This window comes from Nanorana parkeri, unplaced genomic scaffold (genome assembly GCF_000935625.1).
Source record: "Nanorana parkeri isolate BGI_ZX_2015 unplaced genomic scaffold, ASM93562v1 scaffold405, whole genome shotgun sequence".
NCBI lineage: Eukaryota > Metazoa > Chordata > Amphibia > Anura > Dicroglossidae > Nanorana > Nanorana parkeri.
In genome coordinates, this window is record NW_017306673.1 from 758,854 (window position 1) to 785,868 (window position 27,015).

At 40.7% G+C, this 27,015-nt stretch overlaps 1 protein-coding gene across 1 annotated transcript; it reads left to right on the forward strand.

The window, feature by feature from the left end:
* The first annotated feature begins 367 nt into the window (after window positions 1-367).
* LOC108789542 (visinin-like) lies at window positions 368-23,813 on the forward strand. The gene is made up of 3 exons (XM_018559584.1): window positions 368-813; window positions 21,133-21,244; window positions 23,706-23,813. Exons 1-3 carry the CDS (start codon window positions 433-435, stop codon window positions 23,801-23,803), a joined length of 591 nt encoding a protein of 196 aa, XP_018415086.1. The 5' UTR covers window positions 368-432; the 3' UTR covers window positions 23,804-23,813.
* The last annotated feature ends 3,202 nt before the right edge of the window (window positions 23,814-27,015 follow it).

Here is a 27,015-nt window from a genome sequence, read left to right on the forward strand (position 1 = left end):
TTGACTATTCATAGGTAAGTTAATAAATATAGATACACAGCAAGAAAAAACTAATTTTCAATTATTCCCATAGTAAAAAATTGTGCTGTATTATCATGGCAGGCTGTTTATTGTAGTTACTGAGAGTAGGATGGGATATAGACAGAGAGCATCTGGCGGAAATACGACATGGCTAAATCTGCTCAGGGCTGAAATCTCCCTTCATTAAAAAGATATAGGTATCACTAAGCCCTTTACCCAGGCACTTCTGAAAGGTGTAGAACAAGGGGCTGGATTTCCAATCTCTGATGTAATAGGTCACTTAAGAGTCTATAAAAGGTGAAGCAGACATTCTTGACATCTCTACTTTAGTTAAGCCCAGCAGAAGATTGAAGCCACTTATTATCTTACTGCAGCCACAGTTGACACATAGGGTAAGGTGTCACAGCCAGCATGGGGAACACCAAAAGTGGAGCCCTTTCGAAAGAAATCCTTGAAGACTTAAAACTGAACACAAAGTATTCAGAGGACGAGCTTTTCAACTGGTATGAGAGTTTCAAGAAGCAATGTCCAGATGGCAAGATAACACGGCCAGACTTTGAGAAGATCTACGCCAATTTCTTCCCCAATTCAGACCCGAAAACGTATGCCAGGCATGTTTTCCGCAGCTTTGACACAAATGATGATGGCACATTGGACTTCCGAGAGTACATCATTGCACTTCATCTAACCTCTTCTGGGAAAACCAGCCTCAAGCTAGAATGGGCATTTTCTTTGTTTGACGTGGACAGGAATGGTGAAGTCAGCAAAGTTGAAGTACTTGAGATTATCACAGTAAGTAGCGGTTCTTAATCGGGGATATTTCATGACATTTGATGACATTCAAGTAATATTGTCAGTAACTGGACCTCTATTCCATTGGTTGATTGTACAAAAACAGCAGCAAAAAAGCTCACTAGTAGTGGGACCCCACGCAAAAACTCACAAAAAAGTGGGTTTTCCCCTTCACATGGAATTGCCCCTTAAAATCAAGATTTCCCCCTTCCCTTCACATCAGAGTCATCCTTTGCATCAGTAGCACCCTTCAAAACAGGGGCCACCCTTTCAAATCAGAAGCCCCTGTGTCATATCTGAGTCCCCCCTTTCACATTAGAGTTCCTCCTTTACATCAGGAGCCACCATCACATCAGTCTTCATTCCCCCACTACCACAAAATTTTGAGGCATCCCTGAGAAGGCCAGAAGGCACACCAGGGTGCCACGGCAATCCTGGTTGAGAAAGGCTGGTCTAGACACATGGTGGTTGATTTACTAAAGGCAAACAGGCTGCTCGCTATGCAAGGGAATTAACCCCTGGCTTAGTGAATGTTGTGAAACTTCACATTGTAATGAATAACCAATCATATGCAAAGGGAAATACATTGAAAAACAGTATTTTTGTTTGCACAATTGGGTAATGGAAGTCACCAGAGCTTCACCTCATTCACTAAACTAAGCGAAAATTCCCTTGCAAAGTCAATAGCCTATTTATCTTTAGTAAATGAACCCCATGGACTTCAGATAGAATTAGCTATGCTGGGCTGAGCAGATCACATGTAAATGCAGACTCTAGTAATGTAAATATTCATCTTCCAGTGGCATCTGACAGCTGTACTGTTTTGATGCCCAACTGTTTAACCTCCCTGGCGGTATGATTCTTTTCTGTTTCGTCTTTTTTTTGGCTCGATTTTTTTTCGGATTTTTTTTTCCGTTAATCTCCCACCGGTTTAATGGTCTAATTAGCTTTAAATTTTTTATACTTTTGTAGATTAGTATAAAAGTAATGAATATTTTTTTGATTTTAAAAAATGCACCCAATAACACTGATACATGGAAACTAATAAGTGAATGTTATTTACTACTGAACAACACTTTACAGTCCAAGTTACTCAGATCTGTCTTCTTGCCTGCTTTCTAAGGAGTTAACATCAAGTCCCAGACTGTCTGAGAATATATGGATATGAATAGGCAATTGTAGATGGGGTGAGGCCTTTTCCTGTGCAAGTACAATCATTTGAAATCCAGCGGGCTATTTCCTTAAACATAAGCATTCACAGGCATGTGTTTGCAATGATATGCATCGTAACCTGATTGCACAAAGTTGAAGAAAGGACAAATAACAGTACACAGCTTTTCAAGATACAAAAAAAAAACAAAAAAACGTTTCATTAACTGTAAAATTTTCAGGAAAAATAGTTTACATAATCCAGACCCCTGCTGATTGTAATTTGGCTGTAATATTGTAGCTGCAACTGAGCTATTGTACTGTATATATTATACAGCATTTGTTTTAACAAGTAATAGCTATTGCTATTTGGGTTATTGCACAGTTGAAGATTAGATGTGTAAAATAATAGATGCTATTTAGGTTTTGAAGGCTATAAGGTGAATCATTTTCTAAAGTAATACTTTTTCCGCAGACCCGATGAACACATGTTCATGTCAAATAACCAGCCCGGTTTAAGGGAACCTTCAGGGTTGTTTTTATTACCCTCAAGTTTGTTTGGATGTGTTTGCTGGACCCCTTTAAACAGTTAATCATCCACTTAGTGAACGATAACTCTTATATGGTATTCGAAATTTAAATAAATTAGTCTTACAATAATCTCCTGAATCTTATATTAATTGTCTTGGAACATTTAGGCCAATAAATTCAATTAATGATTGTGAAACACCTCTATATGACCAGGTGGGGACATCTACAGGTAATGTGCAGGTAATGACAGCTATAAATCACATAAAAATAAAAAAAAACATAGCTAAGCTGCTAACATAACATCATGTTAAAAGGAATATGATATAATAAAATACTGTCCCAGCTATAGGGTCCTTATGCCTCATCATACACAAATGGAAGAATTCCAAAAATTAGGTCTTGTTTGTGGCCATTACTCCTAATTATGTCACATTTGTCAACGATGGGGGTGGGCACAGATACAGCATGGCTTCTACTACCTCTCAATGATTTTAAAGTACACCCATCATGTCAATTCCCTATCTCTATACTTGTACAAGGTCTCAGCTCTGACACCAATGCATGAACATGACAGCCAGGAAAATGGCATTTATAGAAGTCGGGCTACAATGGCATCCTATTTTTATTAAATTAAGGATATTCAGAAAGGCAGACTAGAGCAACAAATGATCCTGGAGTCCACTTTTGGAGATCGGATACATTGCATATACATTGTTATAAATATAAATGATAAAATAGGTTATATTTAGACATCTCAACAGCTCTGCCCTTACAGACATTTAAAACTTTTTTTTTAGACCAGGGTAATCTTAATCTTGCACAATGTGCCCAACAATTTCCAACAATTTTACCGGAAGACAAAAGTGTCCACGAAGTGCAAGATGTGACTAGGATACAGCTGATTTGACCAAAGTGCGAGAGACTTGAGACCCATGGATACCCATGTGGCAGTAAAAAGTTGAAGCTGTTTTTAAACTTTGGGATGACATCTAGTATACTCACACATGCAGCTCTCTCAGTCTCCCATTTGCCTCCTCTGCAACAGCCAAAGTGTGCCAAGTGCCCGCTTATCATGCTAGACAGATTTCTCTTCTGCACACATCCTTAACAGATAGTCAAATTGTTTAGATCTTATACTCACCATCATCATCATTGTCATCATTCAATCTCAATATATCAGCAGTGCTGCTCAGAGTTTTCACTGTTGTCTTTTAAATACGTTTTTCTCTCAAATCTTTATCATCTTTTTCACTAAGGGGCTGATTTATATTGGGATTACCCAGCCTATAGCTCATTATTGCCACTAGAGGGAGCCAAGGAAAATATGAATTTTATATGCTCCTCGACTCCATCTAGTATCAGTAACACACTGTGAATGTCATTCTCTTAGCTAAATGCTCTGTAATCGATTTATAAAGCCCACGCCCCTGTACCTTTGAGGAGGCGTGGCCTCCCTCCAGGCATACCTGCATTAAATGTATCAACTGCATAAATGTGCTCCAATATGGAGACTCACAAAAATTAGAGTTAGGACCACAGAGGAGCCTTGACGAGGCACTGTGGCTTCCACATACTTTTCGCAAAAAGTTGTGCAACTAGGACCTCTGTTTTTAACGCATACTGTTAGACAGGGCAATTTGTTTTGTTGCAGGCTAGCCAGTAATTGTGCTGCAAAATGTTTGTGCTTTGTATGGATATGTTTATGACTTATGACATTCTGTGAAACAACCACAAGTTGGAGAAAAGCATTATTAAATGGTAAAAATATGTAGATACTTACCTGTGGCATTGATAGACACTATTAATATACATTCATTCCTGAATAGTAACTCAGTTTCTAAGTTTGGTTTGATGTTCCCCTATGACTAGTTTGCAGAATTAGAATTAAATAATGCTTTTCTATGGTGCACCCATGTCCTGCCAACAGATCGATTTACATGAACACAAAGAAGATTTACCTAAATTGATTTCTTATTCATTTTTAAAATGTGTGCCAGTGTCAGTAAAAACTTTGACCAGCGTCAGTGTAAACTCCATAATGCTTTCCTGAAGCTTTCCGAGGTTAAAGCTACTGTATAACGGGGCAATACATCTTAAAAATATACATAAATCGATCTCAAAATCTGTAGACCTCATAGACCTCTGTGCCCATTCCACAAGGTTCAGTTTACCTTTTGTGCTGTTTCCACACCATGACAAATAACCTACAGTGTTCATCTTTGTCATTGGCTGCTTAGCTGTCTGACGCCCAAGACTAACCTCCATGTTGTTTTTTCTGTGGTGTAGCTGCACCCTGTCTACACTTCTTCTATGGGAGAAAGAGATAGAAAGAATAAATTCACCTGTTTACCTATATGTGTACTACTGTCCAGTCTTCAAGGTTGAGGTCTGGTTTCCTATGTGGTTACTGCAAAACTCCATATGAAATGTGTCCATCTCTGTCCTATGCTGCTGTGGTGCCCTATAAAAGACAGTTTCGATCTTTGCCATTGTCAGTCTCTCTGCACAGTGGTAGGTGGTAATTCTTTAAACTTAGAAGACTTATGATACTTTCTGTGTACCAAGCTGATGCTACAGAATTTTTTTTAAAAAGGACCCCCAATATCCTCAAGAAAACACAGCTAGATGTGTGTTCTGCTAGTGGAATGTCTGTTGTAATTCAGTAGTAACATTGTCCTTTATGTTTCCATTATAAAATGAACACCATAAAGGAAGTAAAGGAATGTATAAGTCATAAGCACATAAATGGGCAAAAAAGGTACATTACCAACATAGCAGATTTAAGATATTTGCTCACCTTTAGAAAAAAAAGTAATAACAGAAAAGATTTTGATTGCCCCAAAATGTTATCAAAGTTCCCTATGTATATTAGGTCTTAAAGTGTACTTGTGCCTAGACTATGGACATTAAACTATTTACATATTCTTAATAAGCAGTAAAAAAAACAACTTTAAAATAAGCATCCCCTGACCACTCTAGCTTCTTGTATTGTGAAGTAATTTATCTTCAAAGGCCATACCCAAAAACAATCAGGTTTCAGTCAGTTTCTAACAGCTTTCTAGTTGGATTTACCACTAGGCAGAGTAGGCACGTGCCTACAGGCGCCCTCCATAGAAGGGTGCCATGCAGGTACCTACTTTACCTAATTCTCGGTGTGGTGTCAAGATTCAACACCAGCAAGGAGGGTCCATTCTGCACGAAATGCACCCTACTGCTGCAAGACATGCGGGGCCTACACGAATCACTGGCTTCCGCAAATGCAGGGGAAGGCTGCCCTGTAAAACGCCTGTCTGATGCAGAAAGGCATTTAGGGCAGCCCTATGTGACGCCAGGGTCCTTCTCAGCATACGTGAAAGCTGGCGGGTCCCACAGCAGGTAAGGGCGCCGGCTCCAGCTAAACAGATTTCCATTCATGGCCACAGCTGCCCGAAATAGAAATCTGGCCCTGGATAGATGTCTATAGGGATAAACTTTGGGTTAGGGTCAAACATGAATTCAATCTGAACCCTGCCTGTTTGCAGTTGGGCGAACAAACATAGCCACTGTCATATAGTAGGGATCTGTCATTTGCGACAGGAGTAGCAGTGGGGCAGCATTGTCGGTTGGGGTGGCAGCAGGTCAAACGCCGCTCATCGTGATTGACATGGATCTACACTGCTGGATAGAAAGACTATCATTTCATTTATATTGTCCAACAATGTGGTTGTTTTTATTACATTTTCAATTTATTTGTGAACAATTAACAAGCTGGAAGGAAATCTGGGAACCCCCTTGTTTTAAAGGGGCTTCCAGATTCCAATAGCTCCCCTGTGCAGACCACCACTGCCCTTTTAGGGGACAGAATGTGGGGATGAGGTCATCCTGTCAGCATAGGGACAAAGTGCCTTGAATAGGATGGAAGGCTTTGCAACCCCTCCTTGCAAGTTATCCTCCTGATGTTGAAGGCATGGTATAGTTTAGGAGAGAACACTCACTGCCTTACCTTTACTGGACAGCCAGACTGCATGCCTGGATAAGTGTCTTTTATGAGTTTTAAGAGAGTCCCCACACCATTTCTTTTTAGTTTGTTTTTTTACAGGGACTGTACACATTTTTTGTAAACAATGTGTATGGTCCCCTTTAGAAAAAAACAAAACAAAACAAAAAAAGGCATGGAGTCCCCCTTGACTTTCATAAAACACCCTTATCCAGGCATGCATTGGTACATGTCCCTTGTGGCAGTTACCAGCTTCCCATGCCGTTTTTTTTAACAAAATAATGCAAATTGGCCTTGAAAAAAAGCTAGAAAACAATAACAAGATACAGCTACAATAGATTTCAGTGGGGTTTAGTGCTATGTTTGGATTTAGCAGGATTTTCACTGGGTTGGCCAAAACCTCATGCAAACTGAACTTGCCTGGTTCATTCAGCCCTAGTTGTTTACATTCGAAGACTGGCCGGCTGCCAAGATCTACCTTCTTTGGAAAATAACTAAGAATTTACTGCCTTTGTTGTAAATGTTAAAAAAAATGTTTTTGCACAAAGCCTATAGATACAGAGGAGGATGAAAGCTTGAAAGTGCTTTTACTGCTTGTATAGAATATGTAAATATTTTAGTGTGCGTAGCCTGGGAACAGGTTAAATCTACCCATACAACTCTCCTGCCAAATTGGGCTACAGATTTTACCTTTCTGTTGATAGCTTAGTCTACTAAAGATTTGATCGTTCATGATAATGGTAAATTCTAAAAGAAAAGACAGTCCATATAATGTGTTTGACAATAGAATCAGTACAAAAGCTGCAATGAATTGATGCAGATGTATAACTTTATCTTCCAATCCTAGAATTTAGTAACGGATCAGTTATTTGCTTGAAGGTTGACAGCATGCCATACACTGTCTTATCAGCAAATAACTAAAATGAAATGAGCTTTGCATGGAAATGCATTGAGCTTTCTTGAATCTGGCAGCATTGCATTACATACAGATTATATTATGGTTGACTGTGTAATCCTTTGGATTTGATCACAGCTGCACTGTTTGCTAAAGGGCATTATGAGTTAACCTGTTGCCTGGAATTGTTTTAAAGGGAAACAATAGTGGGTTTTGACAGTTTTTAAATTTTTTTGCTTACTACAAAACATGTGATGTATGCTGTGCTCTCTAAAAACAAAGGACAGCGCTAGTTTTGCATCTGTTGACTGGTTTTGGAGACCAAAAATCTAGACAGCACTGTTTCTATTTGGAAAAGAGGAGGGGTGGTCTCTACTCTCAGTCATTTGGCTGACTCATTTAGGCGTGTGTGCGTAATCTGAGATCTTGCTATTTGAAGTGAAGGTAAAGCCAAAACTTTTTTTACTTTTGGATAAAGTAGGGAATGGTTAAGACTCTTGTCAGGTATTTGCTGTCTGTGTCACCCAGAGAGATCTCTCCTTCTTAGACAGTTATCACAAGTACAGGTGTCCCCATTGGAAGATTTCCCTTCACTCCCTGTTCCTTTCACAACTAAAAAAAAATGGTGTATTCCAATTGCTTTCGGTACCAGAGACAATGGTCACCAGGACCGATAGTGTGGGTGAATCTCCCCAGCATGAATACAAACAGCAATAACAAATTGATAGAGGATCTAACCCTTCCCCACTCTATCCAAAAAAAGCTTTACATTTACATAGACTTTCAATTCACATTTCAAGGAGTAGATTTTTTTCTGAGAATAAAAATATGTCAAAAGTAATCATTAGCCTATCCTCAGTATTCTTAGAAGTCACCAATACAATGTAAAACCCATAATAATATAGAGAGTGTCATATTTATAAAGCAGTGAATGTCACATTTGCCAAATATTATCTGCAGGCAAATCACTGTAGTTTAAAACACATCAAGAAAATTCACCTGCACTGAATGTTTGGTGAATGTCACATCTACTGCTTTAGAAATACATCCAGTAGACTCATGTGAGAACAAATAGCCAGACCAAGCAAGCATGGCCAAAAACTGGACAGACCTAGTAGTACCATTTAGCAGTAGAAGGCAATATCATTGTTCAAGCAAAGGTTTGAAGGTAAGGTAGTATATAGAGGTCACATTTCAGGAAATGTGTTAAGGTCAGCATAATAGACAGTTACCTTTCATAAACAAAGCAGAAGTCAGGGACATGGAACAGTCAGAAGTCAGATCCAAAGGTTGAGGTCACCAACAAGAGCACAAACAAACAGAACCGTACACTTTCCTCGACCTTTATGGCAATATTGAGTATGCTCTACATCAGTGTTTCGCAACCTTTTTTCCAGTCACGGCACCCTTCCAAAAGCATGCAAAATCTTGAGGCACCACAGTCTAGAAACCATAGATGTAAAAAACGATGTGTTGTCCCTCCAAAATCTATACCAGACACTTATCTGATACAGTGGGGTTGATTTACTAACCTTATAAACACACCACATGAATTGCAAGGTGATGTTGTGTAAATTAGCTCTATGTTGTGTTGCTTGCGTTTATTAATGCAGGAATGTAAATGCATGAGCTAACCATTTTTGTCTAAACTGTGAAGCAGCATTATATATGCATCATGTGCATGATTTTTCCATATATGGCATTCGTGGAAATATGCTTTTAGAGACTTTTTGGTTGATAAATACGTTTTGCTGTGTGAAAATCACACGCACCTGGTGCGTGCGTGTGTTTAGGTTAGTAAATCACCCCCAGTGGGTCTTGTATGAATATTAAGGAGGGACCCTATTCAAAAATAAAAAAAAGAGAGTTCCCCATCACATCAGTCCCCCCTTTCATATTAGAAGCCCCTTCACTTAAGAGCCTACCCCTTTTACATCAAAGTCCCCCACTCTTCTCCTCATCAAAGTCCCCCACTCTTCTCCTCATTAGCCCCTTTTTTCACATCAGGAGCCATCTTCACATCAGAGGCATGAAGCTGTGTGCAAATTTCAGGGCACCACTGAGAAGGTCAGAAGGCACCCCAGGGTGCCACAGCAACTGGTTAAGAAAGGCTGCTCTACATACCCATGCTCTCCAATACTCTATATCAGTGGTTCTCAACCTGTGTAACCTCGGGACCCACATGTTTCCTTGGTCATTAAGGCGTGACCCACTCTATATCTTCCCCATGACTATTTTTAAAGAGTTGGCACACTTGACCAAATAATATGGATTTAGATACAATATTGTTTAATAAGCCAGTGAAGCATACCGAGGTATTATTAAGGATTTGCCAGAATCCTTAAAATATTTTTTTTTAACTATGGCTGCTAGTTTAAAAAAAACCAATACTATAGTTAATACTGTTCAAGGAACCCAATGCCCTTTATTAAAGGAAACCTTCACCAAGAGAAATTGCCATTGCTGACTGCTAATGCTAAGGCCAAAGTTAGGTTTTAAACTACTGTTGTAAATGTGAAGCATGAAAATCAGTTAGTGGAACAACCAATGACAGCATTGCCCCAAAAATATTTTATCCATTTCGCTCTTCTCTTTAAAATCACCCTCCATGTTTGTTGTTGATTGATGTTTGTTTTATACAACGTCTCCCCACTTTGTACAGCATTATCTTCCCATTTACCAAATTGCTTATTTTGTTATGTATGCTAGAGCTGCAAAAATAAAAGTTTACAAATATGTTATTAGTAAAAATTAAAAGCAACATTTCTAAAACACCCTTCACCCTTCACCCTTCATGAAATGATTCTATTTTCTGTTTAAAATACAGCCAATTAAAATGATCAGTCTAAATAAATCTGCTAATGTGTAAAAAAAAATATGTTTTTTTTCCCCTTTTTACATCTTAAAAAGGTATCATTGATCTCTGGCACTTAAAGTCTAATATAAGCTAAGTTATTGCTATGGAAAAATTGCAACAGTGGCACCTGCAGCCCACAAAGAGGTACTGCATACTACTCAGACAACTCGAATTGTGGGTGAAGAACCATTAGGTCAGGGGTAGCCAAACTCCGGCCCTCCAGCTGTGGTGAAACTACAAATCCCATGATGCATCTCTCTCCGGGAGTCATGTCTGTGGCTGAGAATCTTGCAATGCCTCATGGGATTTCTAGTTCCACCAGAGCTGGAGGGCCGGAGTTTGGCTACCCCTGCATTAGGTAAAGAATGCAAAAATAAAATGAATTATGGTAATGGCATTATTTATAGGTTGGTTTATAAGAAAGATGACTTGCACAGCATGAGATTACATTTATTTTCAGCACAGAAAAATGTGAATTTTCATTTTTCTTTTATATTGTAAAATATTTCATATCTATCAATTACGTACAGCAAATTGCACTTTAGGAGATACTGTCACCTTGCCCAGGAATGGCAAAATGACAAAGTCTCTGTAAAGGGCATCCACTGACCTCAATATGAGCCTTAGCAGTGCTCCCACACAGATCCTTTCTCCTCCCCAGGTGGTGAAAATATCTGGCACTTCTGGATATGGTGGAGCATATGACCTGCTCCTCTGAGCTCAGCTCTAGCAGCAAAATTGGTAGACCCAAGCACTGACACATGACCAGGGGAGGGAAAGCTTTTTTTTCCCTCTTTGGTTCTCTTTTTTTTTTAATCCTTGACATAACTTTTGACATAAAAATTCCTTAGAAAGTTGCATCTATTCCACGATATGACATTTGCCTTTTCTAAGTGCATATCTCCAAGTGACTATTTAGCTTATTGATAACAGGCTGGTGGCAGGCCATTGTATTGTCCTAAAAGCTACAGATTTCAGGCAGCAATGCTAAGTAATATTTTCAGGATGTTTTATAACATAGCGGTCCTCTTCATAAATTTGTTGGTAGGCTTGCCATTTTTATGGATATATTACTGAGTTAAAATTGAAATGTGAATGGTAGGTAATAATTGGTAGACAAGAACCATTGGAATGATTTACAAACATTCCTTATATCTGACTATTGATGGCTTATGGCCAATAATATATTCAGATCAAACAAATATGCATTGCCCAGCAAAGTATTTCTTTACATTTTTTCCCAAATAATTAGTCATTATGTTTCCAGACAGCTCCAACTCTATCAGTTCAGCTTTCCTGAACTTCCTGTCCAATACAAGATCACAAGGGACAGAGCATTCTCCAGCAACCATCCATCTACTAGTTTGGAGAAGGGAGGAGGGAGGAAGAGGAGGGAGGAAGAGGAGGGGAAAGACTTGCCTTGCTGTGCCTGTGTGTTTGTGGAGACACACACGGCTTACTAGCACACACAGGGGTGGCTCCATAGGACCCTGCAAAGGAAAGGAGCCACCCTAGAACAGGATATCTGGTCAATTGCTCAGGGAACCAGCTGATTCTGAAGGAAACTAAAACTTTTAAACATGAAGAAGCAGTATCCATTGTAAGTGATTTCATCAGCATTTGAAATAGCTTAAAAACCTTTTGACTTTAATATCACTTCAAAGTAAATATATTTAAAATCCTATTGCAGAGTTCAAGGACTCAAAAAAGGAATCAAATAACACATACAGCTAAACCCAAACCAAAGAAATAAAATGATACATCAATGCAGTCAAGGACACAATCACACTTTCCAATTAGCATTACAAGTGATAATTACTGTACCAATTATTCCGATTTTTTACAGTTGCCCAGCTGGAGAGTTCTCTTGCTTTTGTGACATAGTTACATAGTATTTGGGGTTGAATAAAGACATACGTCCATCAAGTCCAACCCATATAGGTCCATGCATCATCTCATTCTTAGGGATACTGGTATCCCTGGATATTACGGTCCCTCAAGAAATTGTCCAATCGTTTCTTGAACAAATCTACACTCTTGGCTGAAATCACTGCCGATGGCAGTGAGTTCCAGACCTTAACCGCTCTTACTGTAAAGAACCCTCTTCGCCCATTGTGTTGGAATTTTTTCTCCACCAACTTAAGGTGGTGGCCTCTAGTCTTTGTAATGGAGTTAATCTCAAACAGTTTGTTGCCAATGTTGCTGTCACCATTGAACATCTTGTACATGAAAATCATATCCCCCCCTTAATCTCCTTAATTCCAGCGTAAACATGTTTAAGGTCAGAAGCCTTGTCTCATAGCTCTGGTCCTCCATTCCCCTAATTAGTTTTGTTGCCCTCCGCTGGACTCTCTCCAGTTCAAGGACATCCCTTGGATATATTCATAGTTACATAGTTACTTAGTTAGTCAGGTTGGAAAAAGACACAAGTCCATTGGGGTCAACCTATATACGTGGAGAACAGATAAAATCAACCATGTTCTTGGTGCATTTGTAAGAACTCCTCTATTTCAATGACATTATCCTTACTGATAGGCAGCTGAGACCAGTTAAAATAAATATGGAATACAGAAGGTCTAAGAAATGTGATCTTTGGAAAAGGCATGCAACTGTTTAGAGAGACATCTTAGATGTAAACATAATATCTCTTAGGCTAGGTGATCGAGAGAGCTCAATATATATATCTATATATAGATATATATATTGTGTATATACAAAAAGGTTACACTGGTTTTAAATCAAGATACACCAGAAACCCTTGGAGAAAAGCGTCATGAGCAGGAGGAGCTTGTACTAAATACTGCACATTATGCTCAGGGTCTTACTAACGAGGAAACTGAGGACATTAAAGCCAACTCACAGCTGTCACATAATCCAAACAGGAACAAAATGTCCAGAAGACAAATCACTGAAACCTTGAAACTAACGCGATTACGCTGAGATTCAGCTGTATTAGGGTAATTTAATAAGACTATACTGGTTATGGAATAAACCATTAAGGTCTTCTAATCTTATCGATATTAGTGTTCAATGTTAAATCGCAGTAATACTATACTTGTATTAAATAACCAATTATATTATGAAACTAAATGAAACCTTTTTAAGTGTAAAAGTTTGGAATCTTATATGTATAAACTTTATCAAGTGTCATAAGTCTATATTTGTATGTATATATCAATTGATTGCCCTCGACGATACACATAAATATATTTTTTATATATCTATATACACTGAGTGGCCAGATTATTATGACCACCCCATAGATTTCTTTAGAAGAAAAATACAAATTCTTGATTTAAATGGGACCCATCCATGTAGTAACATGTAGTGACCCCCACCTCCTCTAGCCCCTAGCAAGGAGCAGGGGAAAATCTATCCTCTCATTATTGTAAGCACATGGCGGACTGTACTTCGAGCCAAAAAAAATAAATCAATTCACTTCGAGCAGGCATGTCAAATTTTTGGGCCACATGCAGTCCTCTTACTCCTTTGATGCCCTCAGCCAGTTTTAGATTTTAATCTGAGTAGATGATCTTCAGATCATCTAAATTATTGCTTCTTACATCAGTGACAAGCAGTGCAGTATAGTAGAAATGTATTGTGATCACCTTTATCAGTGCTAAGCTGTGCAGATTGCAATAATTCAATATAGTAAGATCAATGCATAGTATTTGTTAGATATATTTCATATCTGGTCAGTAATTGCTTGATTGATTGATTTTTTTGTATTCTTGCTGGGGAAATTTCTTCCACCATATTGCATTCAGCATTAAATAGGAACTGATATATCTTTAACAATAATGCAAGCAGAAAGAAACACAATTTCAGTAAGCCAGAGAAGGATGGGAGCCTCTCTTGGATTTGAATGACTGTTATCTCCTTAGGAAGATTTCTACTCATTTCTTGTCCCCATGGTCACCTTGTGTGTCAGGGTGTGACAAGTTTTCACGAGGATAAAATGTAAGGGCAAATCTTTCCAGTGGGGACTAAAGCAAAGACCTGATAGATATAACCTCTCGCAATTCCAAACCAAAAAGATGGGGCTGGAATGTTGTAGTATTTTCAACTCTTTTTATTAAACACAAAACAGTTGTAATTAACATTACATTTCAGTTTTCTCTCATACATATTACATAAAGTGTACAAGTACAATCATTGTAAAAAAAAGTATAACACCAAGGTTGTATTGGAGTAATTCTTCAAGATGTCCAGTTACACATACAGGATTACAATGGGTTTATTTTAATAGTGTAGTATTTTTTAGCAAATGAATATGAGCTACCCTCATTATAACAACTGTGACGCCTTGCAAAACAATCCTGTGCCATCTGGCACTCTGGACCCTCTTAAAAATAGAATTATACATCATCTTCTCCCAGTTAGACAACTGACCAGCGTGCCAGTGCATTCACCAAACTGCTTACATGTGACACTGAGAGGCTGTGCCTTTTGTATTTGCTGCATAGACTCACACTACTAACCAGACCTGACCTGTATGTTGGGCAGATTGCTTACACAGGATACTGACAGGCTGTGGCCACATTTGTTTTTGTTTTTGGTGCAACCGGCAGTCTTTTGCAATTTTCAATCTTAGAACAAAAAGTAATAAAGTCTAAAGGGTGGATTTACTAAAGGCAAGTAGTCTGTTCACTTTGCAGGGGAATTTTTCCTTAGCTTGGTGAATTAGGTGATATTTCACTTTGCAACGAATAACCAATCATGTGCAAGGAAAATAGAAAAAACTGTATTTTTGCCTGAACATGATAGGATGATGGAAGTCAGCAGAGCTTCCCCTCATTCACTATGCTAAGTGAAAACTTCCTCTGCAAGGTGGAAATTCCCCTGTAAATTGAACAGCCTATTTGTCTTCAGTAAATTAACCCTTAGGGCTCACATTACAAGCCACAGTGGCTGTGCATTGCTTGCAAAGCTGACTGATAAGCCATAGCTGCTTTTTTGTTACTTGGTAGCAAAGGAGAACCCTTTAAAGTTTTCAATCTGAGAATATTACTGATCAGTTCACCTGTGCATTTGCCAGATTGCTTACAGATTGTGCACCACACAGTATATTCTCTACACGTTACATGCATGAGGTCCTGTGCAAAAATTCCCCTTGGTATATAATACTTATATACATACCAAGTTTTATATCCGTCAGTTCCCATGCATGGAGTTTCCATGTTCTCCCTGTGATGGTGTAGTTTTCCGGCAGGTACCCCAATTTCCTCCCACATCCCGGAGACATGCTAGTAGGTTAATTGGCTCCTGATTAAATCGACCCTAGTATGTGTGTGCTTATATGTAGGCATGTGAGATAGAGACCCTAGATTGTGAGCTCCTTGAGGGCAGGGGCTGATGTGAATGGATAGTATGCAAATCGCTGTGTAAATTGACGGCGCTATAGGAATACCTGTAATAAATATAATAGTTCCAAGCCTGATTGCAGAACAGTATGTTTATCTGCCTACATTTATTAAACTATTACACACTTCTGTACAGACATATAAAAATGAAACGGACGCAGGGCTTAGTGACACGCTGGACGCAGGGCTTAGTGACGCGCTGGACGCAGGACCCACCTGAGAGTGACCCTGTAGAGCTCACCATAGATGCTGCACAGCCCATCTGAGACTGTCTATGGTGGGCTGTGAAGGGATCTCAGATGGGCTGGTCAGGGCTGCATCCCTCCCCTTCCTCCTTTCCTTCCTTCCTTCCTAGCTCCTCTTACCTGCACACATGGCCTCGTCTGCCGCCGGACCGGCCAGAAGTGACGTCACTTCCGGCCAGTCTGACATCAGACGAGCAGCGTCGCTGATGGGGCCCTAGCTTGTCTCAAAGCCGCTGAAGCGGCAATGCTGGGGCCCTGCGCTGCTAGGGCCAGGCCTCCGCCTCCTCGCCCTTTTCCGTCGGCCGATAGTCATGTAAGGGACCCGGGTGGGCCCCCCAGGCTGCCAGGGCCCCTTACATGAGTATCGGCCGTACCCCCTGATGGCTGCCCTGGATATACCCATGGCACAGGATTCACAGAGCATTATTGGTTTTCAAAAAGAAGAGCATTGCAGAAGTTGTCTGCCTTCAGGCTCTTTCTCTCTGATGGAGACACCTTACAGTTCTCTGAAGAGGGAGGGGAGGGAGCCACTGCTCTGACTCATCCAGCTATGTGTGTAAATTTTAGCTGGAGCTATTAGAGTTTGTTAACAACAGGATATATTTAAACAGAGCAGTTAATTATTAACAGCTAAGCATGTGGAAAAGAGACAGAGTTGCCCCTGCTACTACTTCATGATTGCACAATGAAGGAACAACAATAGGCTAGTGAGCTCATCTCTCTGCTCACTTTGCTTTTACATTATTACAACGGATTATAAGAGGCTGCTATCAAGTCATATTTGTACCATTAAACAATATTAATTTTAATGAATACAAAACTGCAAAAATTGTGTTTTATATGGGCCTGGAGTTGAGCTTTAAAACATTTGTGTTACATTTTTACAGGTTTAATAAATGTGCATGTGTAAAAGCCAACAGCAGTGCAGAATGTCTTTGCCTTTGCTCATTCAATGACACTTGTGTGGTCCACTTTGAGAATTCCACTTGCTTTTCATTCTGCAATTGAGTCCTGGCATGTTCTCTCTTTTGGAATGGCCTAATTTAAAGCAGTACTCCAGGCAACATTTTTTATTAAAAGAGAACTATATGGCAAGTGTCTTTCCCCATAGTTCTCTTTAGGGTCATGGGAGGACATATACTAGCGTCCTCCCGTGACCCAAAGCTCAGTATATCGCGAGCTACAGCTCGCGGTATACTGAGACCGCCGCAGCCGGGACGGATCACAACAATGCTGTCAAGATCCACCCAGCTGCGTGAATAACAGCTGGCTCTGCCTAGCTAGAGGCAGAGAGAGCTGTACCCACCCCCTCCCCATCCGTTCCTCCAGTCAGTGCTGGAGGATCGGAGCGGGGAGGGGAGCAGTGCTCTCTGCAGGGAGATCGGGAAGTGAGCGAGCGACGGTATGCGTTCGCTCACTTCCCAATCTATTGAGCCGACATGTGACAGTTTCATTGTCACACATCGGCTCGAACTATGAGGATGAGTTTCACTCACCTTATAGTTCTCCTTTAACCCTTGCAATGGGGCTACCCCTGCACTGCATTACATTACTGTCGAGATCCACCCAGCTGCGTGAGTAACAGCTGGCTCTGCCTATCCAGAGGCAGAGCCAGCTGTACCTGCCCCCTCCCCTCGTCCGTTCCGCCAGTCAGCGCTGGAGGATCGGAGCGGGTATGGGGGAATCCCTGCAGGGAGCTGTGAGTGACAGTCACAGCTCTCTGCAGGGACATGATCAAGAAGTGAGCGAGCGACGGTATGTGTTCGCTCACTTCCCGATCTATTTAGCTGCCGTGTGACAGTTTAATTGTCACACGTCAGCTCGAACTATGAGGATGAGTGATTTTCACTCACCTCATAGTTCTCCTTTAGCCTTGCAATGGGGCTACCCCTGCACTGCAAAGGTTAACTACTTGTTTTATCTAGGTTAGAAAAAAAAAGTTAAACTCACACAATCCTAGGAACCGCTTGCGCTTAGACCGGTCCCTGGAGCCTCTCTCTCCCTCCTCTGCAGCGGTCTAAGGTCCCGTAAATCATCACATTACATACACAGTGAATAGACGTGAGGACACTGAGGAACATTCCAATGCTGCAGTACCTAGACAAAAACAAGCAGTTAACCCTTGCAGTCTGGGGGTAGCCTACTTTGTGAACTACTACTATATGTTGGTTCCTTTGTTTGTAAGTGGGGTCACTTAGCTTGCTATTCTCTCTTGGTTTAACCTTCTTCCTTCCTTGCACAGTAATAGCTGGACAAGATGGTCATGCTTTAGCTCAACTGCTTTATGCATAACTGATGACCCCATGTATAACTGACTCTGCAGCCTCAGATTGGACAAGCATCCCAAACTGTTCTGCAAAACAACAGAAACCATTTTGGTGATTTATAAATGTGTGGCGTGGATAACTTAGATCCAATTTGTGCAAATCTGTGAGCAAATTATGATTGGCTGTCTCTAGTTAATGAAAATTGTGTTCAGTAGGTTTTAACTTTAAATTCACATTTTTAATTCAATTTTTTTTAACTTTCTTGTATGTAGGCTCATTATTCCATACCAATTTGACATAATTGTCTTGGAATCATCTGATTTTTAGGATACTCCACAAAATCACATTTATCAGCCTGTGTTAATGCAAGAGAAACCTGTAATCGCACAACCTTTTCCTGGAAAACCTGAGGACTGCTATGGTGCCAGACCCTGAAGTGCTGTTACAACCAGGGCCGGCACTAGAGCAAGGCAACATGGGCACTTGCCTTACGGTGCCAGGGAACAGGGCGGAAAATTGACAGTCGGCCGCCCGGCATAAGTCCGGCTCCGGCCGTCCGATCGGGATCAGTGTGGGCTGCCGCTGCGGGCGGCATCTGAAGGACGAGTCCCCGCCAGGCCGCAGCGGCGCTGACCTGTGCAGTCTCAGTGACAGTCTCACTGTCTCGTCCTTGGCTACGTCCTACGTCAGTGAGTGGCGTAAGTGGCCCCGCCCCTGGTTCCCCTGGCCGCTCAGCCGCATGTGAAGGAGTAAGGGCTGCAGGAGGCGGAGCAACAGCTGCGTTTTCTGTTCTCCTCCACCCGGAAAGTTCGCCGCTAATGGGACCTGGCCCTGACAGCGAAGACACAGGATGACATGGGGGCGTAGGATGACATGGGGGCGTAGGATGACATGGGGGCACAGAATGACATGGGGGCACAGGATGGCATGGAGACACAGGATGACATGAAGACACAGGATGACATGGGGGCATAGGATGACATGGGAGCATAGGACGACATGAGGGCATAGGATGGCATGGGGGCATAGGATGACATGGGTTGCACAGGATGACATGAGGGCACAGGATGACATGGAGACACAGGATGACATGGGGGCACAGGATGACATGGGGGCACAGGATGACATGGAGACACAGGATGACATGAAGACAGGATAACATGGAGGCACAGGATGATATGGGGCACAGGATGACATGAGGGCACAGGATGGCATGAAGGCACAGGAAGGCATGAAGACACAGGATAACATGGAGGCACAGGATGATATGGGGCACAGAAGATGGGACCATGGGAGACACGGCCCCGGCCAGCGGAGGCTCCAGCAAGATGCTTCGGTGGCTGGAGGAAGAAGAGGCATGTCCTGAAAGCAGGCTGGGGAGCTGCAGGTAAGAGGAACAGCATGTGTGCAGGGAAAGGGACCCTCCACAGCCCATCATATATCCTGCACAGCCCACCTTAGAGTCTCTGTGCAAGGTCTATGGTGGGCTCTGGGGGGGTCTCTGGTGGGGATTGCAGGGACTCAGGTGGGCAGTGCAAGATCTATGGTGGGATGTGCAGGGTCTATGGTGGTCTCAGCCTGACACCCTGCAGAGCCCACCAGAGATTTACAGCCCATCTGAGACCCCGGCTTCCCTGCAACACTAAGGCCTCATTCACACTGCTTAGAGTTGGCCAATACACATCCGTGCGGGTGCAGGTGTCCGTGCTCGGATGCATATAGGATCCATCCTGTCTGCGTATTAGTATGAACATCCGCACCCGTGCAAATGTGCAGTTCAGTTGAGCGTACGGCCGCGTCCTCCCATAGAGAAGAACAGGCTGCTGCCTACAAATCCCACGCAGCAGCCTGTCCTTCCCGGGAACGGCCCGATACGTCCGTGAACGTCCCACGAATCTGTATTCTGCATTGGTTTTATATAATGTATAATTGCTGGGATTTGTGCACTTTAAAAAACCACAAATAGTTTGTTTGCTATCTTTCTCTGTAATAGATAAATAAGTTAAACGATCACTTTAAGCATCATAACCATTAAAGCTTAATGGAGCACAGATATAATGTATGCTGTATGGGGATGTTGGAGTGGTGTGTGTGTGCGTGTGTGCGTGCCGGGGGGGGGGGCGGCAAAATGCACCTTTGCCTGAGTTGGCAAAAATCCTTGCACCGGCCCTGGTTACAACCGCATATAGTTCTCTTTTTTTCCGGAAATGCTCTTAGTCAGTAGACTGGGAGACAGAGGGTGACTTTGCTGTACTCCTTGTTCATTGTAGAGGAAGGGGAGTCACTCTACAGGCTATGCAAAGTCTGTGAATCACAAGCCAGGGTGTACAAAATCATAAAGAAAGACCTTTCACAAACAAGTATTTCAAATCTGTATCCAGCTTTTTGCTGGGTGATATTTAAGGAACCATTGAGGTGAGCATTCATCTACCATATATGAGTCCCCATCAATAGACATCAGGGTGACCGATATTCATACATTTATTTACTAATTATTAATCCTTTACTAATTACAATGGGAATTTCAGCCAAGAGTGTTCAGACATTCCTACTGACGGGAGTGCCTAATCTATGTTCTGTATGCAACTACTAAAGGCTTTGTATAATCCAGAACCAGGAACATTTGAAGCAAACCTTTTCTGAGAAACACATTGGTGCTGACATTGCCAATCCCCTATTAAGAATGCTAAATGTCTGGCTAGTGCACTGACCAACTTGGTTCATTAAGGTTTAAGTCACATATCTGCAAAGTTAGACATCCTTATCTGCATATTCTTTCCAGGTAAGATCACAAAGTATTGACATAGTAGGGTAAACATGTCAGCCAGGACACTAGCTCTCACAGAAACAGTGGTAGGCTCCATGTTTCTCTTAGGAAAAGTTTCCTTTAAAGAGAGATAATTATTTCACAAAAAGGGCCCCTGCAAAAGAAGAATGCTTTCTGATGACACATCCTGCCCGCCATAATGACCAACAACTGTATCCAGATTACTATACAAGTAATTTTACACAATAATATGTTTTGCTTCTTCATAGGCTATCTTTAGGATGATTCCTGCCTCAGAACAGAACAACCTCCCAGAAGATGAAAATACACCACAGAAGAGAGCCGACAAGCTATGGGCTTATTTCAAAAAGAAGGATAATGGTAATTTCATTTAATTAACAGCTAATTGGGGATGAGCCAACCAGGCAAATTTTGGTTTGCTGGAAGTTCGGCAAATCCAGTAGGAAGGCTGTGAACCCTGAACTATATCGAAGTATAAGGGAGGTGAATCTTGTAACATTTTTCTCACCTTTTTGAAGGCTAATTTGTAAGCTTTTGTTAAAAAAGGATATAGGTAGCTGGGCACTGCCATGGGGAACGTGTATCATTGCAAAAACAACATGTAAAAAATATTATTTTTAAAAATAACATGCTTGGGGGGATGCCTTAAAGCTGCATGTGAAGTTACAAAACAGTACGGGTTAAAGAAGAACCATTTGGAGAGTAAAATGTACACTTCCCAACATTTAGAGCCGGGATGTGACTCTGCAGGTCTTACATGTCGGTTCTATAGATTGAGAGCTGAGTAATCACAAACCGCTGATCGTTTAGCTCACGGTTTTCTCCATGCAGAGAACAATGACTGTCAGTCACTCCTCCCCACAGGGATTCCCTCCTCCTCTCTCTGTTCTTCCAGCTGTGATTTACGGACAGAGAGGGGAGGGGGTACAGCTGGCTTTGGCTCTAGAGATGCAGAGCCAGCCGTCAATCAGGTGGATCCAGACAATATTGTAAGGATCTTTCCTGGCTGCAGCACCTGTCTGCGCTGCAAGCAAATAGTGGGCAGTAGCCTACTAGGTACTGACTTTGGGTCAAGGAGTACATTAGTAAACATACTCTTTTGACCCAAAAGTAGACTTAAGGCAAAAAAAAGGTGTGGCTTTAGTTTTGTTCTAAGTGACATAAAGAAAAACTACAGCCACTAAATGACAGATCCCTGGCTCACATTTGTTTGTAAATAAACTCAAATAAAGTCAAATTCATATTAACAAGCCTGCTAAGTCAGACTACTACAATTGTGCAATCTTTCACCAAAAAGTGCTCAATTGCATGTGCTCACAGTGCCATACAAAATGCCACCACATGGTTCACTGTTTTATATAGCTTCATATTGGTGCCATTTGATGACGCCATGATGCCCAATGATGTCATCACATACGCTACGTCATGACAGGTGATGTCTTCACATAAGGGCAAGACTTTGAAAACCTTTGGTAGAATTTGTGGGTCTGTTACACAAGTACAAGAAGAATCAGATAACACAGGGAACATACTCCTAGTCCCACTAAGTCAAAGTTGTTTTTTTAAAATTTATTTTGGATAGAGTGGAGAAATATTAGAACCTCTGTGGTGTTTTATTATTGTGTCCCTGCTGGGAAGATTTATACTGTTGTTTTCCTGGTAACCATTGTCACTGGAACTGAAATCAAGGGAAAATCCTGAAATTGTAATAGGAATAGAGGGGAAGACTTCAAATGGGGACACTTGTTCCAGTTACTAAGATGATTTCCTTTCCTTTTCACTTACTGTTGTGTTTCCAGGACAGGAAATGAAGGAAAATCTCCCTATTAGATCATAGGCCACATATTAAAACATGACAGGGTTTTAACCATTCCCTACTCTATACAAAATGAAAACAGTATTGGCTTTAGATATACTTTAATGCATGCACAAAATAATAGGACATATAACACTATAGATTATGGGAATGTGTGTGCTAAAGAGACTTTGCTACTGGTGGGAAAGGAGGAGATTCAGATATAAAGTGCATGCACCTTTAGGTAACATACCGGTACTTGCAGCAAACTCCCAAACCTTCATGTCACATCTGAATGCCAGGCTATGGCTGTTCAGACAGACTAAAGCTGCCCATACACTAATAGATTTTTGTACAAACATTCGTACAAACAAATCTGGACAGAACTTTCGATAATGTTATCAGACACTTCATGAATGTCATTCAAAATTTCGTTTGATTTGAAACATGTTTAACATTTCATTCTGGAATTAATGGAGTTTCCTGAACGAAAACCGCACTCACTGTTAGAATTTCGTTTGATCGCAAAAAAAATTCCATCCTGCTCCTTCAACTTTTATGTTCACATCAGCTATTAGAAAGTTGAACAAATTTTCCAAAAATTCTACTGGTGCATGGCCAGCTTAGGCTTCTTAACCATGGAACACTGGAATATCATGCAACATAAAGCATAAGAAAAAAAGAGACAATTATTTGAGCATGATGATATTATCTCTCTGTGCTTACACAATACAGCACTTCAGCACATAGGTATGTGTATCAGTTGGTAAAGAACAGGAACTCAAAAAATGAGTATTTGTTGAAAGTGATAATATTGTTTTGGGTTTAACAAGCCAAACTGCCAGAAGTGTTTTCTGAATGAGGTTTGGAGAAGGAATGATAGAACTGAACAAGTTCTGAACATACCAAAGAGTCTAATAGGCAAACCCATATGGGGTGCCAATAATTAGTATTTATGTAGGTATATATTATTTTTTTTATATGAAATTGGTTTATTTTAATATATTTTCATTTCTTTTTATCCAGATAAAATTGCTGAGGGGGAGTTCATTCAAGGCGTTATGATGAATGAGGAAATAATGCGGCTTATCCAATATGACCCTAAAGTAGCTAACAAGTCTTGAAGAAAGACAGCAAGGCATACAAGAATGCCAAACGTGTTTGCCTGTGGTGTATATAATTTGGTGTATATATGTTTTTGTGAGTTATCAGGTGATGTTTACAGTCTATAGTTAAAAGTTTTAGAGTTACTTTGTAGTACACAAATAGATGCCTTCGTTCACTCAATCACTGGACTACAAGCTAATAATTTAAGGAATCAAGCATAGCAATCACTCTTTATTTCTGTTTCCTAGAGTGCCAGAAATAATTAAAAAAAAAGTCATAAACAGCAGGGGAGTAAAGTTTAAAAAGCTGACAGCAGTCCTTGGCAAAAACTGTGTATTTGCACACAGGGCCGTCTTTAATACTGATTGGACCCTGGGCAAACATTTTCTTGGGCCCCCCATTCCTAGATTGTGTACACAGGTGTAGGTGCCTACGTCTGCTGTCAGTGCTAAAATGCAAGGCCAGTGGTAGGAGTTTTGCAGCACAGGACCTTCTTTGGGCCCAACAACAATGATTGGGCCCTGGGCTGCTGCCCCTTTTGCCCTGCGTTAAAGACGGCCCTGGTTGCACAGTGTGCATTACCCAATATATGGAGCAGGTGAAATAAATTCTTCGGGCTACTGGTCAAGTTGCAGTACAATACTTTTGTGATGGGGTTCAGGATCCAGATTGACTGCCTTAATATGTCATGTATTGAGTGCAGTGATTTTTTTCCCATTCTTTCCCTAGGTCACGTGACCTGTAATATCACATTGTCAAGTGCAAGGGCACATGGTAAAGTATCACTGTGTTCGTCACTGGCCCTCTAAGGCTGACCTTACACTTTAGATCTACCATCTATGTAGTGCAAGAGCCTGCCTTGATACTAATTGAATGGGGTGTATAGGTTTGTTCTCATATTAAATAATTTTGGTGAATCTAAAGAAAAGTGTACCAAGATTGTACAATCTGATTGTATAGGGTATGGCCATCTTAACACTGGCTTCCCTATACACCTCTGTTGTAACAGTGAAGTATAACAAAGCAGTAGTGAACTCAGTGTGACTAGAGAGTCTCTTGGCTCTCTCTCTGTAATTGGAAAGTCTCTAGCAAGTCATTCTCTGTAACCAGGCAGCCCCGTTCCTGTAACTGGCCTTTGCTATCATAATTTTTCATTCTGTAATATGCTGATTCTACAGCAGGTTACAGGCAGGGTTGCCGGTCATGCGCTAGATATTAAATAAAAGACTTCTAATATTGTTGTGATATTAATTGTTGTGCTGCAATTTGCCCTTTTGTTTTGAGACACCCAATGTGTCCTTCGTTGATCCAACAAGGGAAACCTCCCACACAACTAATGTTTGAATACTGTATCTTAAGTTCATGTCCAGTCATTATACAAAAAGTCAAACAACTCAACAGTCTTGGTGGTGCGCAGAACTACCCTCCAGGTACTGGGAATTCCAGGAATGCCTTTTTCAAACCACTTTGAATCTTGGGATCCTGAAATGCACATTACAATCTCAAAGGGTATTGGTTGTGGCCATGCTTTGTGAGTTGCTGTTGTCTGGCACATTAAATTACTGAAGACCAGTTCCGTTGGAGAGCATTTGTTTACTTCATACAGTTCCTTGGCCATGATTTAAGCCCTTTATCAATAATCAGTTCACATATAAAAGACAAGTGTAACAAAGCAGTTTATGTTGTGTGTGTATCCTAGTTCCACCTAAGCAATGCATCCAATTTTATTAGATAACGATAACGTAATTTGTCACGCTTTGTAAGTTAAAAACATGTTAAATGTTTCTTATTAATAGTTGATGTAATAAAAAGCAGGTTCTACAGTTAAAGAGGTTCTCCAGTAAAAATCAGGATTTTATTTATGTCTTTGACCCACTCTGTGTAGTAAAATTCCCACAGTACCCTTCATTTTCCACGATCCTTAAAAGAGAATTATGAGGCGAGTGGGGACGGAGTGGATGCAGAGAATTCAGACCTCACAATGCTGGGGGAGGCCAAACCCAGATGCAAGTGTGCCACAAGATGCAAATAGCTGTGCCTATTTGCAGATTATGGAAAATGCTATCTGCCCCCACCACAGTATAATTCTGCTTTAAAGTGGAGCTGAAGCCAAAACCTGTTTTTTAGTTTTGGATAGGGTAAAGGAGGGCCCCATCAGCTTTTTCCCCATCTCTGTTTCATTGGGGATATTTCCCTTTACCTGCTGTCTGATAGCCAAACAGGAGGTAATCCCTTTCAAAGGGACATCTCTGGTGGTCAGCATTGGAAGATTTAACATCTATTCCTGTTCTGGTGACCACCCAAAATTTGGGATTTTGTTTTTATTTTTATGATGGAGGTGTTTACTGCCACAGAATCAGCTGTTTATTTTTCATTTTTTCCAGTAGGAGCCCTTTACTGCAGATGTGTCATTGCCCTGGTTTGATTTAGTATGCAAATGTCACTGTTGGTAAATTGTATGATCAAAACGTATCTGTATGCCATGGTAATTATCATAAAAACACCATGAAGCCATGAACATTAAAATGAATTACTTTTTCATTATTATCTCAGTGGTCTGATGTTACAAAATTTGCAAAGTGATACAAAAATGTCTAAAAGTACTAAACTAATGTTAAAGAGCAGATCTACTAACTTTGCTTTTGGGCAATGTTTAGATGTCTACATTTTACTAGACAGTGTACACAAGCAAGTTTCAGAAATGTGTTAGTACACTACACATCTTTAATTCCATGTGGTATTGCATTACTAATAAAGATACAACAACATGTTTATATGTACTATTATTTGAAGTGAAAAATTCAATGGTTTCTGAATTTGAAATAAAAAAAATTTAATTGTTCAAAGTGTTTCTTTATCCCAGCTTTCTGATGATTTCCTATTAAAAAAAGAATAAATATATTGGTTTTGCTTCCAAAAACATTTTCTTGCATTGTAGCAAAGCCAGCAAATGAACAAGCAATGGTCCCACTGACATTTAAAGTGAAACCTCAGGCCAGCTTCTAAACGCACGGTTGAGATACAAATAATTAGCAGTTTAGCAATCAAGGATTTGTAGGTTTGGGCAGTGACACACATCTGCTAGTCAATGAGATTACTCTGCTATGTTCCTGAATTAGCGCTACTGCCATCTGTTCAATACTCACCGGGCAGAGGTAAAGATCCTGCCTTAATTTCCGGGGGACAAGGTTGAAGGAGTATAAATTCCTTAATGATGTACAGAATTACA